The sequence below is a fragment of the Ruditapes philippinarum genome, unplaced genomic scaffold (assembly GCF_026571515.1).
Source record: "Ruditapes philippinarum isolate M1 unplaced genomic scaffold, ASM2657151v2 ctg1582_1_1_1_1, whole genome shotgun sequence".
NCBI classification, from domain to species: domain Eukaryota; kingdom Metazoa; phylum Mollusca; class Bivalvia; order Venerida; family Veneridae; genus Ruditapes; species Ruditapes philippinarum.
The window spans coordinates 198574-218017 of NW_026865380.1; the positions used below are offsets into that span (position 1 = coordinate 198574).

Here is a 19444-nt window from a genome sequence, read left to right on the forward strand (position 1 = left end):
GTTAAATTAAAAATTGCATATAATTCGAAAAGAGAAAAAAACATTATATAATATCCATGCACTTTTATTTACGTTACTGCACAAATCAACCAATATAATTGTTTAATAATTGTTACAAATGTATTTGTTATGACGAATGTGAGAAATTTTAACAGCAATTATTGCGTTATTGAAGCAGATACGTGACATATAAAAAGTCAGCTTTTTTCAGCAAAGGTTAATTCCTATAATATCTCATGGGATCTCCTTCTTTGTTTCTTATGGCATTCTCGTCACCTTGTTAAATGATCTTCCTGAAGTTGGATGAATTATTAACGCTGACTGCGTGCGAAATGTCAAGTAAGTTTATCTGTAAATGGGGTTAATATTTAAATGAAAATTAAATTCTCATAAACTTTTTTATTACTTTTTTATTACTTTTCCAAGAAACATTATATTTGTTATATTATTGTCACATTCAATTTGTCAAACATTAAACAAAAAAACACGGTGTTCTTAAAATTGATATTTTGAAAATATTCTACATTGTTATCCTTATAATTGTTGTTTCTTTATTTTCTTTTTCTACCTTTTGTTGCAATGTTCAAATCTTCAAAGTCGTTTAAGTAATTCTTACCTTTACAAAAAACAACAACAAAATTTAAATGGTTTAAAAAAGTCTGGAGAAAAAAACTTTCAAAAACGTTTATACTACAAGTAAATGTGAAATGTTTATGGCGAAGATAAAATCTCGCAAGAATGAACCTGTTTTATTTCAGTAATTATATCAGTGAAGTGTTACTCATAAAATCCGGTGCAAAAATGAACGTTTGAAATAATAATGGATTTTAAAAACATAAAAACAATATATTTACACATCAGTTGATAACGAGGTATGTATACTCAACTGGCGTCAATACTTAGATGCAAAATGCAGATACGTGTGTTATTGTAAAGATTTTGTCTGTCATTTCTATGATTAATCAATAAATAAGAAATTTAATTAATTTTGTAAGACTTTAATGTTAAGCTTGCTTTTAAACATATCATTCATTTGGTTACTATATTAATGTACAATTACACAAAAAGGCGGAATGACCTTACATTTTTACATATTGTACAAATACTGTTCCACAGAAACCTGACAAGTTTGATTAGTTGGCCTCCTTAGAAAGCAATAAATAGGTATCATTTAAAAGATTTGTGTGGGCAAAAGCACGCAACACTGGTATTTCTTTGTTTATGATTGTAAAACTATAATTTGAAATACAGGTCTGATCTGAGAATTACATTGTTTACCTATTAAGTATTGTCATGTAGATGCTATGAATAGGTGTCCAGGGACAAACACATAATTGAAAGTATCACAGTTCGGTATTCATCACCATAAGTATCATACCGTCCAAAGTCATATGTGTCTTCTTTTCTAGTGGTCATATTTCGGACGATATCTTTAACGCACAATAAACAAAATTTTGAATTGGGTAGGGCAATGGTACTGGTAATATAGATTAAAGCCTAATCATAGGGGAATTAAGTTTCGTCCCGAATATATAAAAGTACTATCGGTTGCTTATATGATAAAACACATTTATTTACAAAGGATTGATTCTTTAATTAATTAATTAATTAATTAATTTTTGTATACACTCTACATTAAAGTGTGGCACAAAAGGCTTATATCGTTATTTCATGAATACATGCGCCATGAACTGTTTTGTAGTTCTTGTATTTTACAAACCGTAATTTTTTTTTGACTTTTGACATAATCATATTTTGTTTACCATTTCCTTCTGAAACAAAGACATGAAACAGCTTATATTGTTTGCAGTATTTGTTTATTCAAATGATCTTGCGCAAAAGGATGACAGACAATATTCAATGCAAAATTTAGTTTAATATCATGTACAGATATTTATTAAATTGAAGCTTAATACTTATATTTAACACTGAGAGCGTGAGTGCCGGTTATTAATTATTTATTTACAACTACTAGATATATTAATTTTACACACAAAAACAACAATTAAAGCATTAAGAAACAACAGCAACAAAAAGCAACAACAAAAACACATGCAAAACACCACCACCAACAACAACAACAACATAACAAACAACATCAAAAATAAACAAAAACACTTTTTGACAAATCTCCTTCGTACAACAGATCACTGAGATCACTTAATTTCACATGAAGAATATAATTATGATGTTTCTGTATGATTTACACATTTTTACACATAAAGTGTTTATTATTTCAGTCTATTTGTTACTTATATCATTTGTCAGTAATATGTATTATATTAATCATATATTTTTACTATTTGACTTTATTTGCTTAAGAAGATATTTAGTTTATTAAGGAAAGACAAACTATAAATTAAATATATATAATTTGAAACGTTGCTACATAAATTGTTATAACTTTAATTAAGTTGTCTGGATATGTGAGAAATTTGACAAATGCTCCTGTCTAAATATAAATGTAATCTTTAACATTCAGTGGGTTTGCTAATCTAAGCTAGTCAGTTTACAATATATCTGTAATAATTGGAAAAATGATTTTTTTAAATATTGCAACGAAACAGTAAAATTATGTTTTATAAAGAAATATATTTTATTTGTAAGAATCGTTGTCTTTGCTGTGCAATACATGCATGCTTCCATTTGGTTACTCTAATGAAAATTAAACGAACGCACGCACATGCATGTACATATAAATGACAATGAATTATTTATCAAAATAACGTTTTACCCGTTTCTTTTTAGAACAGAACACAACAAATTCTGTTTAAAATTTTAATTTAAAATTCCGGTAACAACAAAACAGACTGTTCGTATGAGATCATGTCAAGTAAAGTTAAATCTTGTTCGGATTTCGATCCATGACCAGCTAAAAATGTAAAGTTGGTTGGTCGACTTGGAAAGCAATAAATAGTTATTACTTGAAAGATGTGTGTGGACAAAGCAAAATAACCTGCAATGTTAAAGGCTAAAAGAATCTTGCAAGAGGTAAAAGTGTAGTTTGTCAGCTTTTATTTTATCTATTGTTTGCAGAAGATCCAGCTTTATGCTTGAGGAATTACAAATCAACCGGAAGAAAAGAAATATTATTATAGCCTTGTTTATCCCACTGAAATTATCTTAGGAATTTTTGACACATATGTACTATAATTATAAAACAGTTATAATACATGATCTGTTCTTTTGATGTGCCTGTCTTTTGTTTTGTAGGCGATTTAATTGTCAATGTCTATTTACGCACGTCGCCTCATCACAATCCTTCTATGGTTTGCGTAGGGCGGAGAACCCAATTGAATACTAAAACATGTTTAGGAACCATCGTTTCCAATCTTTTTAGATATTGTTTTTATATATATATTTACTTTTGTTTTCATTGTTCTTGGTGATTATTCAAAGTTTATTCGTCAGCGCTATTATCGTTTGTAAAGCAGGAAAGCAAGATTTGTTACAAGAAAGAAAGACAGTTTAAGACATCTCGGGGCAGAATTGTCAACACAACATTACCAATGTAATCGATTGTGATTACCTATGGGATTATTTTCCATAATTTTTTTTTATATGGAAAGTTATGTTAAAACAGTCACTTAGTTTCGACATCTCTGTAACATCATCAAATTCTGTTGGTCGACTAATGACATTAGTAAATTAAGTCTTTTACTTAAAGAATGAACATTATGCAAAATGTAGATAATAATTGCAATTGGTAAGTTTACATCAATCACAGTAAGATAGGATTAATTAATATTGTAATGTGTATATACATTGTATTCAAATAAAGGAAGAATGAAACCAATTTTGAGGGATAACAATCTTGACATTTCGAGACATAAATGTCCGTACAAAGTAACTATTTTATGTGATAACGAATTCCTCTGGGACAATCAAATTTATGCAAGGTCATTAATAAACAATATAATAATAAACACATTAAGATATAGGTTTGAACATATTAATCATAAAGTTCGGCATTTGTTTGCGCATTCGACGAAATTATTAATTTTATTGAAACATTAAAACCAACTTTGAAAAATGTTTACTAAATGTTATATTTTCTTGAAAAGAGCTTTATAATATATTATTCTATGCGAGATTTAGTTTATAATTTGTTTGCATAATTTTTGTATTTTATTATAAGCTGGCAAACTCTGAGTCTTTTTTGCTTGCTATACTTAAGTTTTTCTCCTGAACTACACTGAGGCTTTTATCTAAAATGCAATAATACCTTCCTAATAGAGTCCAAATTATTTAAAGTTAAAGCAATCATAATCGTAAATTGTGACCTAAAGCAAAGTCGTTTTGAATGTAAGTTTCTATTTCTTTTTTGCAATAAAAACACAAGTACATGTATTCCCACCATATACACAATTCTAATATGTTTTTACGATGTGGCTCTGTTATTTTTCTAATTGTTTCATGACAAAAAAATAAATGAAAACGCCAAAATTAGTTATAGGTTTTTACACGCTACAAAAAATGTATGTGAAAGGCTTGTTCCAGAAATCGGAGTTACCAGACATTTTCGTTTCTAAAAGGGCATTTGTGATTCTGAGCAAACTATCATTATAGCGTTGATTATTTTTAAGTAAGTAATTGCAATATTTTGAAATAAAAGAATAATTATATTTTTATAAACATGGACTTTGAATTACGTCAAGGCACAACCAACCCATATCATTGAATAATGTCAGGAAAATTAGATCAAGAATTAAATTGAAATAATTACCTTATTTCAAACATACGTGACATGTAAAAAAGTCAATCATCTGACAGTTCATGTTAATTCTTAGGTCTCATGGGACACAACATCTCTTCTTTTTTGTTCCTTATGGCGTTCTTGTCACTTTGTTATATGATCTTTTCTGTCGTTTGAAATATTTTACATTACTTGCGTACTAAATGCCAAACAAATTTATCAGTAAAGGGTGTCAGTTTCAAATGAAAATTAAAATTCGATTTGAATAAATCTTTTTTTTTAACTGTCTTCTTTAAATATCATTTTAGTGAAATTGTCGCATTCCATTTGTCAATCAAGAAACGATAACTCAGGTTTTCATAGCAAACATCCGTTTATTTTATGTTTAAAACGGCGCCTTTTAACATTGTTTTGCATCTTCACTTACAAGCCCGAATCCATGGATTGTTAACTGACAACAAATTAAATAAACTAAATTAGTTTATTATTACCTATTTTCTTTCCAATTTCTTATGGTTGCTGTCCATATTATAGCAATATTGCTCGATTTTTAACACACTTTTTGAGAAAAAGTACATTAAAAGTGGTAGCCTTTTGCGCATAATCTGGTGTACATTTTTAAATGCTTTTAACATTTTCCCAGAAAGCTTCAGACTTCCAATACATTTAAAGCTGTTAAATGCTAGTTTTTGTTAATTGGTATCAATCAAAATAATTTTTGAACAATGTACACCTTTGAAGACCTTTGAAATACTCAACGACTTATATCTTGCATTTATGCATTGCATATTATTAACTATTGATTATTATTATACAAGTGAAAACGTCAATAAATTATAAAGCACTGAACTGATGACTAGGAAAATCCTTAAAATCCCGTAATCTGAGTTTATAAGCAAAGCATCTTCGTGACTTGTCGTTACATAGTCTTAACATGCGGATTGTGTTTAAATTTGATTTTGACGACACCAGTGCAAGCTCATCAATTAAACTTGTCACAAAAACTTTGCATTTCTTCAGCCACCAACTTACTTCTTTTACTGAACCCCTGTTCATACGGTCCTGCATCTTGAATACATTGGTTCTGTCAATCTAACCATATTCTCTTGCGAACTGATTGAGACTACTTAGAAAAGACGAAATCGAATCAATATTCTGTAACCTGAAGTGTAAAAACAAAAATCAAGTTGTCTGGAATTGTGTGAAATTAGCCACATGCCCCTTCCTAAATGTGTACGCAATCTATTACATATCCTGGCACTGCTAATTTAAAAAAGTCAGTTGAAATCATATCTTTGATTTAAGATATCTGATAAAAGTGATTTATTAAAAAGACGTAAACGAAAAGGGTTAATAAAGCAACTAGAATAACTTTCATGTACTAAGTTTTATTTAAAGTATATCGGAATGTATGTTGCGAAAATAAGAACCTTAAAATTGTGATCATTATAACTATGATATAAATCAATTTTTTTGTTTTCTTTTTTGTTTTGTTTTGTTTTGTTCACTTTGCTTAATATATAATATATATCCATATGCAAATATGACAAAAAATAATTTATCACAGAAAAAAGGGATGTATCTAGTATCATAACAGGCATTGCTTTTACAAAATTGTGATACCAGGTAACAGATCTTCTTGTTGTTTTTAAACAATTGCCATGTTTTCTATGTTTTGTGAAAAAAATGATATTCTATTTGTAAGGATGTGTGTCTTAAACTATATAAGCCTCTTTTATATAGTTTCCATATAACATGGGGGAAATTCTAGTAACAAAATGTGCAGACTGTACGTGGGAGAACATGTCAACTTAATGCAGGAAGTGTACGTAATTTTCTCTGAAGCAGCGGACAAGTGACAAACTTGATAAGTTGGTCTCTTTGAAAAGTAATAAATAGTTATTACCTGAAATATTAATGTTGGCAAAACTCAAGAAATCAGGAAACTGTAGGCGGACAAAACTTCAGGAAAGTGGTTTGATTCAGAAAAGAAAGAAATACTACAGGGTCAGAAATTGTGTTTATTAGACCCATGTTTCTTTTATAGATAGATATTTAATAAAATCTCCTTGTAGACATATCTAAAAAGAATTAAACATCTTTCTTAACGTTTTTTTTATTTATTCAATTACTCGTGAATGCTCATGATAAATATAACATATTAATCATTGCATTGACATATACGTATAATTGTCCTCCTTTTTTTACGATATCTATCAAAGGAAACCTAAACTTCAGAAAACGTAAACTATAGTTTACTCTTTTGCAAGGCAAGTCAGATTAAAATGAAAAAAGAGATAAGTAAATTTTATAGCGCTTTTAAATTTACTTGACCACTAGAGGATATACCAAAACCATAAGTTAAAAATACTTTGGCGTTAACATAATCACCAAAAGGGATGCGATACGTAGGTCCAATTAAGAAAATATAGCAGACGCCTGAAAAGTTGTGTGATATTATTAGAAACAGCACAGCATCTCAACCTACTTGTGGAAATGAAATATACTTTTTTTAAATAAATTAACTGTGGAAATGTGTTAATCTAACAAAATGCAATGCATTGAGTTTAGTTACTTCATGTAATTTGTCTAAACTATAATTGCAAAGAATATAATAAAATATTTACTAGTTAATGTTATCAAACAGGATTGTTAAAAATTGAAACCTAGCATTTTGAAGGTTTATATCTGTTACATATACTTCTCTTATTGTCCTTTAATCCGAGACTACATAGAGGAGTCAAGAAGCGTAACCAGGGGTCTTCTAAAAGCTGCTGCTCTAACAAATGATTCACAGGACATCTTTGAATGCCAGCACTCTATCGTAGTCTGCTGATTTAAAATCAGGACCTTTATTCGACCATTTCATGTCACGAAACAGAAATAGCAAGGAAAATCATACCAACTATAAATTGTGATTAGTCTAGACCATTCAAGAGAGCATTACCAGATGAAAAGTATAGACGCATCATAATTTCATCATTCTAATATATCGAAAAGTGAAAAATGTTAAACAAATTTCAGAAACACATGGCTTACATGTACATATAAATTAGTTTCTACGTTAAATGCTTATAGAATAGGGCGTGTTGGCCTTCTTTTTAATTCTGTGAGAATGATGAAGATATCTAGATATATGAATCTAGATAAAGAATATTGCTGTAAAAAATTGTCACATTTGAATTCTAAAATAAATGTCAAAATTTATAATTTTAAGACAAAAATGTAAATACAGAATGTCAATTTAAGATGATTAGCAATCGCGTGGAGTTATTTACTAATATAATAATTTAGAATAATAAGTACTAATTAATTTTTAGTTAATTCCCTTATCTTAAACATTTGTTTCACCTACTATATTAGTAAAATGTCTATGTTGCTGTTAAACATAAATTTTTCTTTTGTATTCACAGTCTGATCAAAGTTTATTAAAGAAGCCAAACTTAAAGATAATCAGGCGAATGTTGTTATGTATCCTCCTTTGGTGAGTCTGTGGATAAGTGATTATGGCTAACTTCAAAACTCACCGTTGTGGGTTTAATTCCCATCAGGGACTCTTTATTCCTCTACGTGAGAAAAATTTCCAGCTAGCTAATAGATTGTCGATGGACCAACTGAAATTATGCACGGAGCGGAATCTGAGATCCATCTTCATCAGTAAAGCTCTAAAGTCGCCATATGACCATTTACATGTTGGTGCATCGTTAAACCCAACCGAAAAATTAAAGGTTGCCTTTTTGTCACATATTTTTTTCTCGCACATTGTACTAATCAATATCAACTAGCTTTCGTGATCTTTCTATAAACTGACAAATGTCATCATTAATTGAATCAATCACGGCATACATTGCAGTTTTATAACAATACATGTATATTTTAAATTGTAACATTAAAAAATAGCGTTATTGTTACATCAGGAAACAATTATAGCGTTATATTTTTGTGCAAATGTTTGCTATTCATAACAGTTACTGTCAATGAAATTAATCAAACTTTGTAACCAATAAATACGTGATTTTGCAAGAACAAAATATAGACTGACCCAATATTGCGTATGAGATTTGCGACATTAAATGTTTTAACAAGATATTAAGTTGTATTGAGATATGGGAAATATAACAATTTGTATGCAATTTGTAACATTACATGTGTCGTTATTTCAGGCTCGTCTGATACTTTACCGCATACAATAACCAGAGAATACTTTAATGTAATTCCAATTAAATGAACAAATTCATTTGTGAATAGTGACATTCATATCATTCTTAAAATGATATTTGAATTGAATTTAACAACCCTAATGTCTTAAAAACTACAGTTCATTATAAGTTCATCATCAATATTGTCTCTCTGTTAAAAAGTGTTTTATTTGCAATTACAATACACTTCACACCAGTCGATATGTAGAATAGCTTGTGTCGTATTTATTAAGAAAATAGCAAAATTTACTCTCTGACAAGCAGCAACAAAATGTGACAAGTTTGATTAGTTGGTAGCCTCAAAAAGCAATAAATAGTTATTTTTAGAAATATTTGTGCTGGCAAACGCACAACAATTTGTTATTTCAATGATCATGAAACTGTAGGCGTAAGGAACTTTTGCAAAGTAAAATGGTCTTCTCGCTGATATATTAATCCGTTTTCGAGCCAATGTTATTATTAACTTTCAGAAATACAAAATGGTATTTTTATGTTTGTTTTAGTAAGTGTAACAGGAGGGTGAGATCACTTAATGATTTTTTCTGCCGAGTAATATGCATTTTTTAAAATAATTTAAGTACTTTCATAACAAATTTCTTTCTTGTTAAAGTTGGTGGCAACCGTTCGTTTGTCATTGGTTTAATTTACAAACTATCAAACTCGTAAAAGAAACATTAAAACTCTTTTACAATAATCAATGTAACAACGTGTCCCTTACAGGACAGAATTGCTATAATTAAGAACAATATTACATCAATGGAAATCCCACTTAAACTAAACTAAATGTTGGGCTGCGGGCGGTTTGATCGTTTTGATTGATATTGCCAGGATAGCATAAAATCCATATTGGAAATTTGTAGTAAAAATATGACAGTTACATCACTCAATTAACTAATGAAGAAACATATATTTTTTAATATACCATTAAAATCAAACTTACTTCCCTTAATCTAAATGCTAAAAGTTTAAATAAAATTTGTTAATTACAAATAGTAAGAACCTAAGACAGTCAACACATTGTATTCCCTTAATTATGAAGTGTCCATCATGTTTAAAAATATATAATTGGTGCCTTTTATTTTAAAACATTAACATTTAAATTCTCTTTCCGAAGTCAAAACGTCGCATACAGGCATAAAGTGGTAAACGAGCCGGACTAGTATTCCAGTGACTGCTAGCCGCATTGGTACAAACACCGTCAGGGACAAGTCGTTGATTCCTTGAGCAAGAAACACTCGATGCTCAGTACTGGTTGTTTCCTAGAACGGATTCTAAAATGTGTCTATAAGCTTATAGCTTCTTACACAATCCAACTTAAATAAATTATGTATAAACCAAAGTTCTGATACAAAATGTACGTCATAATTCCAAAGATCATGTATTTAGCAGGGTGACATAAATTATAAGAACATTTATTTGGCCTATGGCCTCATCGACGGCGTAGGATGTATATTGATGATTTCAAAAAAAAAACCACATAAGTCTGGCAGTTGTGTGGTATGCAACACATTATTAAATACTTTTTCAAATATCAAAAGCGTTCTTCTATTGTCAGTGCTCCTTTCCTCTCCTGTTGTGTTGCTTTAAGTTTCATTGTCTGTTTAGTCTTTTTTGTCTGTATCGTTGATATCCTTGTGGCTTGTTCCATTAAGTCTTTTTGTCTGTTCCGATTCGTATCTTTTCGTCTGTTCCATTCAGTGCCTTGCAGAATGCTCTATTAAGTATCTGCCAAGTGACATCCCAGTTTGTATGTTTTGCTGTCTGTTCAGTTATGTCTCTTTTGGTCTTTCCCGTTAGTTCTTTTTAATTGTGTTCTGGTCCATTTAGTCTGTATCCTGTGTTTTTAACATTTTAGTCACTGTTTGCATGTCCTATACATTTAGTCTCTAGACATCTTTGTCTTTGTTTTGTGAGTCTAGTTATCATTTCATGCTTTTAGTTGAGAAGTGGAGGATCGAACTCACGGCCCTTTGATGGGTGGGCAGACAGTGTTACCACTGCACCTTAGCGCCCACTCTTGAATATCAGTTCAAAGGCTCGTGGTCGACGGGTTAGAGTCGATGACTTCTAATCCAGTTACCTCTCTGGCGTGGGTCGTTTAGCGCGGAGGAAGGTTGTCTAGTACTGGTGTAACTCTCCAGGAACTATGGTTAGGAAACTACTCGCCTATATGACTGAAATACTGTTGGAAAAAGGCGTAAAATGAAACAAACAAACAAACAAACAAACAAACAAACAAAAAAGTATTGCAATTACATTTTAACACTTTTACTTAGGTAGTCAAACCACGTGACCCTTTATATGTGCAAGGAGATTATTTTTTGATTTAAAAGTATATTTTTTATATATTTTTGCTGTTACTTTTATGATACACTGGCAATTTAGTGGAGGTTACCTGGAATTCTTTTGTATATCAAATAGAACAATATTCATGTAGAATTTTCCCGAAACCGATTTCAAGAGTTGCTTTGGTATCGTAAGCACACGTACAACGCTCCCGATTTTTTTGTACATTTTAAACAAATTTAAAGCAAATTAATGGGCCATTTTTTATAAGTTCAATGAGAAACTTGTAATTGAATTCAATTCGATAATAAAAGAAAATGATATTATGTTCATATCTGAATGTTACAATCCATGTGTATTGACTACATTCTTATTTACACATAATTATAACAATTGTCCATCTGATATGTATATTGATTTACATCTTCTCCCGGTTTTGTTTTGGTGCCTCCTGTGTGCCCTGCTGTGGTAGCTTGGGCGTGTTCATGTGATCATGGCCTTTACCTTGTTGATCTTTATACGTACAGGAATGCAGAATTACAAATGCATTTATGCCATTGTAAAGAATAGTATTGAAGATGGTAAATGGAGAACTGGTATCACTGCTTTTGATTTAAGTCTTGTGAAAGAAGAAAAATTATTGCGTAGAATACATGCTTTATGATAGTGTAATAGTCTTTGTGACATAAGCAAGGTGAAAATTGCAAATCTTGTTAATATAATATATTCTGTGTGATGATTGAAATTCATTGCTTACGAATTAAAAAAATATATAAAAAGGAGTTCTTTATTGAATTATTTCGTTCATTTATAGACCTTTTTCCCCTCATTAAATGGCTAAGGTCAAAAATAAGATACTTTTTTGTTTTTGTTTCCCCTCCCGGAACCTACCCATAAAAATCTCAGCTACCCAAAAATGTGTCGCCAACCCAAAAACATATGTTTTTACTAAACATGCAAGCATACAGTCAATGAGAATCACATTCTATATCTATCTCATGTTTTTGCTTGTATGTATTCAAACTTGGATATATGTTGAATAAAAGTTTAAAAATATAGTTCTAGCCTTTAATTTTACGAAGCATTCATTGTTTTATTCCATATAATTTCAGATAGAACAGACTCCAGATTAAGTTTGCAAATCCGGAATATTTGCAAACTCATGTACCCTTTTAAATATACATGATGTAGATTAAATACAAAAAGTAAATCAAACAGTAATTTGGATGGAATTAGACGATTATTCTTCTTTTATATGAATATAGCACAATAATTAAACGCTGGGCAAGCATTCAAATTGCGGCGTTCCATGGGACTTTTCCAAGAAAAAATATTATTGATAAACATTATTTGTCCTACCTACCCTATGAAACTTGTATGGGTTGCGTGAGGGGAAATCAGATCATTTTAAGTAAGGCCTTATCGAGTACGAACTAAATATAAAATTAATAATTTGACAAGATATGATTATCAGTTTTGTACCTCTAAATTCTTTGATATTTTTCCTTTACATTATTGTCTATCTTTTCAAAATGGCTTCACTAATCTTGATCAATTTTATAATATCAAACTACCTATAGCTAAAATCATAACGTAACAAAAGCTGCTAAAGAATACATGTTCTTTAATTCAAAGAGGATAAAGAGGAATACATAAGCCAAGTACTGAATGATTAAGAAAAACATACCATATGTTTATGAATATGAATAGGTATTATTATTATCAATATTATTATTCTAAATAGATAAAAGATACACGATGATCTAATATGAAGTAAGAAAGACAAAAAGACAAACATTATTCAATCAATGGCTGCTTAAGTAAGTTTTAGTATTTTATTATTTTCATTAAAATGTTCACATTGTATTTATTCTTTTAATATTTTTTGCGCTTGAAAGTTTCTTCGCAAATAGACTGGACACGATCAACACAGGGCCGGTCATTCCAAACGAAACTTCTGCTGGCATGCACGTGCACGCAATCTTCATTATGATAGTTGTCTGGTTGATCTTTCGCCCAGTCTGTGAAAACAGCTTTCGATTGGTCGGCAACCCATTTAAAGACGCCCTCTGTGACACTGTCTGTCAATCCAATCCAAAAGTCAGTACCTATGAATAATATTAGAGGTAAAGAACATAAAATCCTTCAGATAAACAAAAGATACAAGAGTCACCAAAGATATGTTTTATTTCTTCGTAAAATAAAAGGCCTACTGCATTTTGTTTTGTGTTTTTACTGTTTTCTTTCCATAAACATTATCAATTTCTTATTTTCGTGAACCATTCAATAGTTTATACAAATTTTCTGATGCTGCAAAAAGCACAAAACTAATGATTTTCCCGGTTGTAGGGGAAAAGTGTATTTTGACAAAAGATAGGATAACGACCTGAGATTAGGGAACTTTCTTTGTTCGCTAAGCATGTGCTATGTATTAATTATTTCACGTATATATTTTGTTTGTTTTGTTTTACGCGCACCAACACAGTACGTATATGTCCTATAGCGCCATAACAGGAAAGATGCTTTTGGCTAACCTAGGTTTTTAAACTTGAAGCAACAGCAGGTGTCAGAACCACCTCACCTGCAGAGATTCCAGTAACTTGATCCCAGTTATTTCCCTCTTGTGATCACGCAGGGATAAACGGTGACCGCAATTTTGATGCCTCAACCCTTTGAGGTATCCCAACAAGAGGAAAGTATACATATAAACTGACATAAGGGTAACCCATGAAGGGAAAAAATATATACTGACGTTGAAATCAACGTTTTTCAGCAGTGGTGCTTATAAAGAAAAATAAAGAAAAGATAAACATGACGAGAAAAATGGGCAATTGATTGTTTGCGCAATGTTTCAAGCGATGATGATTACCGTTTGCAGAACTTTTACAGGGATTGAATTGAATTTCTAGTTTCAATTTATCGCCATGGATTTCGAATCTTGATGGCATCCATACCAAACATCTTTTATTCGTGTAAAAGCACATATTCTTAAATATTTGGATTTAAACCCTCTATAAATAGTTTAGACACGACTTTTAAGTATAGCAAATTGTTCAGCAGGTAAGTTTGTTTTTTTCGTTTGTTTTTCTCTATCAAGTATAGTACAAAACATTTTCCTATTTAAATAATTTGTAGATCTTCTGTTTCACACATATATAAAGATGTTTAACCCTTTATCTTAATTCCATGACAAATCCAACGTTAAAATCAAACGAAAGACTGAACAGTGTAACAAATTAGATAATTATACATTGTGCTTGAAAAATACTGACCTTTTAAAGTGGTTAGGTGTTTTTTAAGGAATGTGTTTTCGTTTGCGTCTTCAATAGTGACTAAATCAGCACCATGTTTTTTACAATTGACCTGCAAATATATAATTGTTTCTGTTTTTTTATTCATAGAGATTTGATTTTGAAAAAATAATGGTCTTATTAATCGAATACAAATTCATTTGACAAGAAAAACATACAAATCCATTTTCGGATCATTAATTTCAGGAATAGCGTAAAAGTGTGTCAAAATCATTTTTTTTTATTAAATATTATTATTATTTTACACACCTGCGCTTCGCGGTCCTTCGAGAATGACATAAACAGTGTAAAATAACAAACAATTTTATATTTAACCTACCTCCGCTTCATGAAATGTACATTGGTTCTGAACAATTAAGTAGCATGACCCTTGATATCGTATCCATCCATCTTGGCATCGAGCTTTACAAGTTTTACCTCCCGTGCCTTTGGGAAGAAAAATAAAAGTTAAAATTTATTTTGTACATAATACATAGGATAATTAATATTTTAAACATATCAAATATTATAAGAACTTTACAAGACATGAATGTAAAGGTTACATCAAACGTTCAATATAGATATCATGACAACTTATAATTTCAATATTGGGCTCAATCTGAAGTATAGACTGATACCAGTACAGATGTTGTAGATTTTCAGCATAAAAGGTTTTGTAGATAGAAATATAAAGTTAACGATAATTTTTTTGTCATTTTCGGGACTATAAAATGTTAGTTACTAAACTGGTGAATTAAATAAGTTACTTTAGATAAATATTTCTGTCAACTCATTATCTTCATGAACATTTTAAAAAGTAAATCAGAATCAATTATTGAACTAAGACATGCCTCATTCCTGATTAATTTTAAAAAACACTACGGGGAAAGTTATTTAAACCGGATAATTATGATTTAATCTTATTTTCAAAACAAGTTAACTAACAAAAACCCAAGGATGTCTACAATAGACAAGTACAAAAAGCTGTAATTTGTGACGAAATTTTGATACTTGCTATTAAGTTACTATTCATATGTCAAACATGGAATGTTTAATGTCCATTTATTATAACTTTAAACACCAATTGATTTATTTCCTTACATACGCATTTTTATAATACAAATGTCAATTACTCTGAATAGAGTTTCAACTAAGGTGATATTTTGACTTATCCTATACAGTTATTAAGCCTATAAACTAACAAGGATAAAAGCTTCGAAAAAAGTAAAGACTGCTTTATCAACGTACAGAAGAATTGTATGAAATTACATATTAATTAACGAACCTCTTTATATACATTACGATTAGATACTGTGTCAGTTAAGAAAACCAAATTGAAGTCGGTTTCAGGCTTTTGTTTGGATTGCCTGAGGACCCGTTTTCTCAAAGTCCTATTCAAGTCTATGCATAAAGAGAAATTACATATCACAAACACCTTTATACCTTCCCATCTGTGTAATCAAATTACCCGAAATGTTTGTAGCTGTTTTTGCGTATTAAATGCAAATATTTTGACAGTTTTACTTCTTTACAAACTTGTGAACATCCTGTTCAGTTTGATTTTAACCAGTTCATTCGCATCCGGGATGATGTTATCATATATTATGAATCCGTGATGCGGTTCATAATTACAAAAAAATATGTTATTTATTCTCAATGAAATAAGTTAAGGCACATAAAGAAATACCTTTCTACTTTCAAATAAAAGTATTCATTTATCAAGTATTTCTAACATCGGGATACGGATCTTGGTTTAAAGCTTTAAAAAAGGTTAAGAAATTAAAAAGTGTAAAAACTGTCACATTCTGTACCTGAATTTGTAAATTGAATGCCGCGAATTAAGCAATGGAAACACTGAATCTGTGTAAAGCTTTTGCCGAAAAGGGTAGCGGACCAATATATTTTTTTTGATCTAACAAAGAAAGGAATTAGGGCCTACGGCTGTCGTGATATAATACTTTATGCAGCATTATACATATTTTCAGTATTTTAAAATGTTCCGATTATGCTTGTGAATGACGACCTTTCAACCATTTGAAAACAACTTAAGTGTTTTGTCGATATTATAAACTACAATAACGCATTTCAACTCATTACTTTTATATTATACCCTAGACATTTGCCAAAATACTTTGACAAAATAGCAGACAGCTTCAAGATTTATGCCTTGTTATGAAAATTTTGAAATTGTATTAAAAAGTAAAATATTGTGAAATGAACAAATAGCGTAATTTACACATTTAATGGCACTTAACATCCACGTCAAATAGGTCATAATTAAATTACGGAAAAATCGCCCTTCCTGCGTAAGTCACGCAGTAGAAATATAGTGATAGATACTGCAAAATCATTCATTAATCAAACATAACATTTAAAGTTGTTACTTAAGACTTGCATCCTTTTACTAAACTATTCTAAAAATCACAGTACTCTTTCTCAAGGTTGATGTTTTGGAAATATTTTGCTCCTGCATTTTACAGTAGGGAAAAGGATTAAATATTATTTTGTTACGTTGTATAAGGCAACGAGCGTATCTAATGTTTCACGAAATCGGCATTACAATGTAAATGGTGTCAGTCATATTGTATATTTTATTAAATATCACATGAGCAGATTTGGCATACGAAAATAAAAAAAAAATCAGTAAAGAAATATATGCTTTATTGCGTTAATGATTTTCAAAGGAGCACAAAAGCCTCACGATTTATGATATTAAAAGGAAACACATTCATGTAAAAAATTTAAATGTGATCTAAAACATTATGTCTAAACTATATTCACAGGTCATTTATTTCAATTAGATGTAATTGTAATATTTAAAATAGATAAATACTGAATCCCTAAAGAAAGCCCAACACGGCAAAATTGTAAATGTTGCAGGCTCGGTTTGATTGAGCCTGTTCATGGACAGTACTGAAATGTGCAAGTTACCGTCCACGCCCCCTAGCACCGGCTTAAGCAGAATTCAACATTTAAACGTGAAATAGTAAAATTTTGAATTTCGAAACATCCGCAGATGTGTTCATACAGCGGTTTTCATGGAACCTTCAATGCGACACTTCCGTGCCATTCCATGAAAAGCGGCGTATGGTCCCCAATTAATAAAAAGCGTGTGCCCTAAACGAGAAAACAATGGGCGGAACTAAATAAAATGGAATTTTGAAAGGGGATCAGAGGTTACGAAGCCTGCGTATCACAGACAAGACGTCAAAAGACAAATTTAAAAAGCAGGCAACATATCCTAAGGGTGATTCAACATTATTCAAGTAGGAATATTGGAACCACCCAACTAGAAAATGCCGAAAAGTTGAAACTAAAAATACCACAAGCACAACAATAATGTCGTGCTGAACGATCTTCAAGGATCGAAAATATAACATCATTGATTAAATGTACGGGGAGACTTTTTACAGCCGCCACACGGCACAAATAACACGGATGTGATCATAAAATAGATAAATACAAAATCCCTAAAGAAAGCCCAACACGGCAAAATTGAAACATGTGCATTCTCATACTGTACTGAAGTTCTCTTTTCGGCCATAGGATTGCACAATTTTTCATTATATTCTAGAACAACCCCAGCGTTATTTTCACATCCCTGCGTTACTGGATATACACTTATGAAAACACGATGTACTCAATTATTTAAAACTTCCTTTCAAAAATGATAATATCAAGTAAAGATGTTTGATTGCCTTAAAGAAAGTTAATAATTGTAATATGTACCTCGTTTGCTGACTTGTGTCAGCAGCTGATCTAGTTTGATTAATTTTTTCCGCTCATCGGAGGCCCTCACCAACCCCGTCGCCGCAATGCAGTAAACACAGCAAAACACAAGAGCGACTTCTAACAACCACCTCATGTTTGATACGTTAAACAAATTAAGTCTGTTGCAAAGTCCTTCTATCGCTTGTTATAAGGTGTTGAGCATAAATACTATCAAATCGCACGTTAAGGTTCATTTCCTTTCAAACTAAAACGCCCAAATGCTAGTATTTATCTTATGATTGGTTCTTTAGTTTTGTGGGTGTCAGGAGGCGGGGCTAAACTTATTATTGAATGTGTTATATAACTAATATTAGATATTTTCTGTTTAGCTCAGAACAATTAGTATTTGTCCAATATGATCCTTGTTTTGTTGAATTAATTCAAGATGTAAGATGGTAATCCTTAATACTACCTCCTATGATCAGAAATCCCTTAAAAACCATCCTATTTTGTTTATTTCGATTATGATTTATTGCCCACATTTTCAAACAATTTTCAAATGTATCCTTGTGTACATAATCATATCATACATAGCTTAAAGTCTTTACATTATTAGCATAGGCTCTCACCCATGAGAGATATATTTTATTGTTAAAATATACTCAGTTTCAAAAGAAAATGAAAACTTGGTTTACATGAAAAGGGTTCGACTTAATGAGCAAAAATATTTCCATAGCATATTTCGGTATCAATATTTGCAGAAATGTACTACCTGAATGTTCACATTTTATTGAAATTAGATTATTAATTCTAAATAAAATTTTGTTTCACGTGTAAATAGCTTAACCATTGCGTAGGCACTACAATTCTACACATTGTGATACAAAATATGCTAATATTGTCCCCAAGTAAGTATACAAAATTCCTAGTGAACATGTGCACACTTTAATATGCAACTGAGAATATATTTTTTTATAGAAATAAGCAAAAAAGGGGTTAGATTAAAATACTTGAATATATAAAGGTGTATATTATTCATACAAAATGTGTTCAACCTTAGAAAAGAACATTTACAAAAACATGTTAAGTAAAAACTGGTCCGAGGATGATTACCTTGACTTTGAAAATTATCTTATTATATCGACAGATAATCCACTATCATGGGCGAAGGATTTAAGAAATGTCAATAGCTACCACTACTAACGCTATCATATAGCGTATTTACGCATATTATAAATTGTATAGCTGTGCCATGTTGCAAA

General features: G+C 30.6%; 1 protein-coding gene across 1 annotated transcript; it reads right to left on the reverse strand.

Moving 5' to 3' along the window:
• Positions 1-12785: 12785 nt before the first annotated feature.
• LOC132728785 (perlucin-like protein) lies at positions 12786-18386 on the reverse strand. Its single transcript, XM_060714457.1, has 4 exons — positions 18201-18386; positions 14812-14918; positions 14454-14544; positions 12786-13289 (listed from the first exon to the last, which is right to left on the reverse strand). Exons 1-4 carry the CDS (start codon positions 18334-18336, stop codon positions 13057-13059), a joined length of 567 nt encoding a protein of 188 aa, XP_060570440.1. The 5' UTR covers positions 18337-18386; the 3' UTR covers positions 12786-13056.
• Between the last annotated feature and the right edge of the window lie 1058 nt (positions 18387-19444).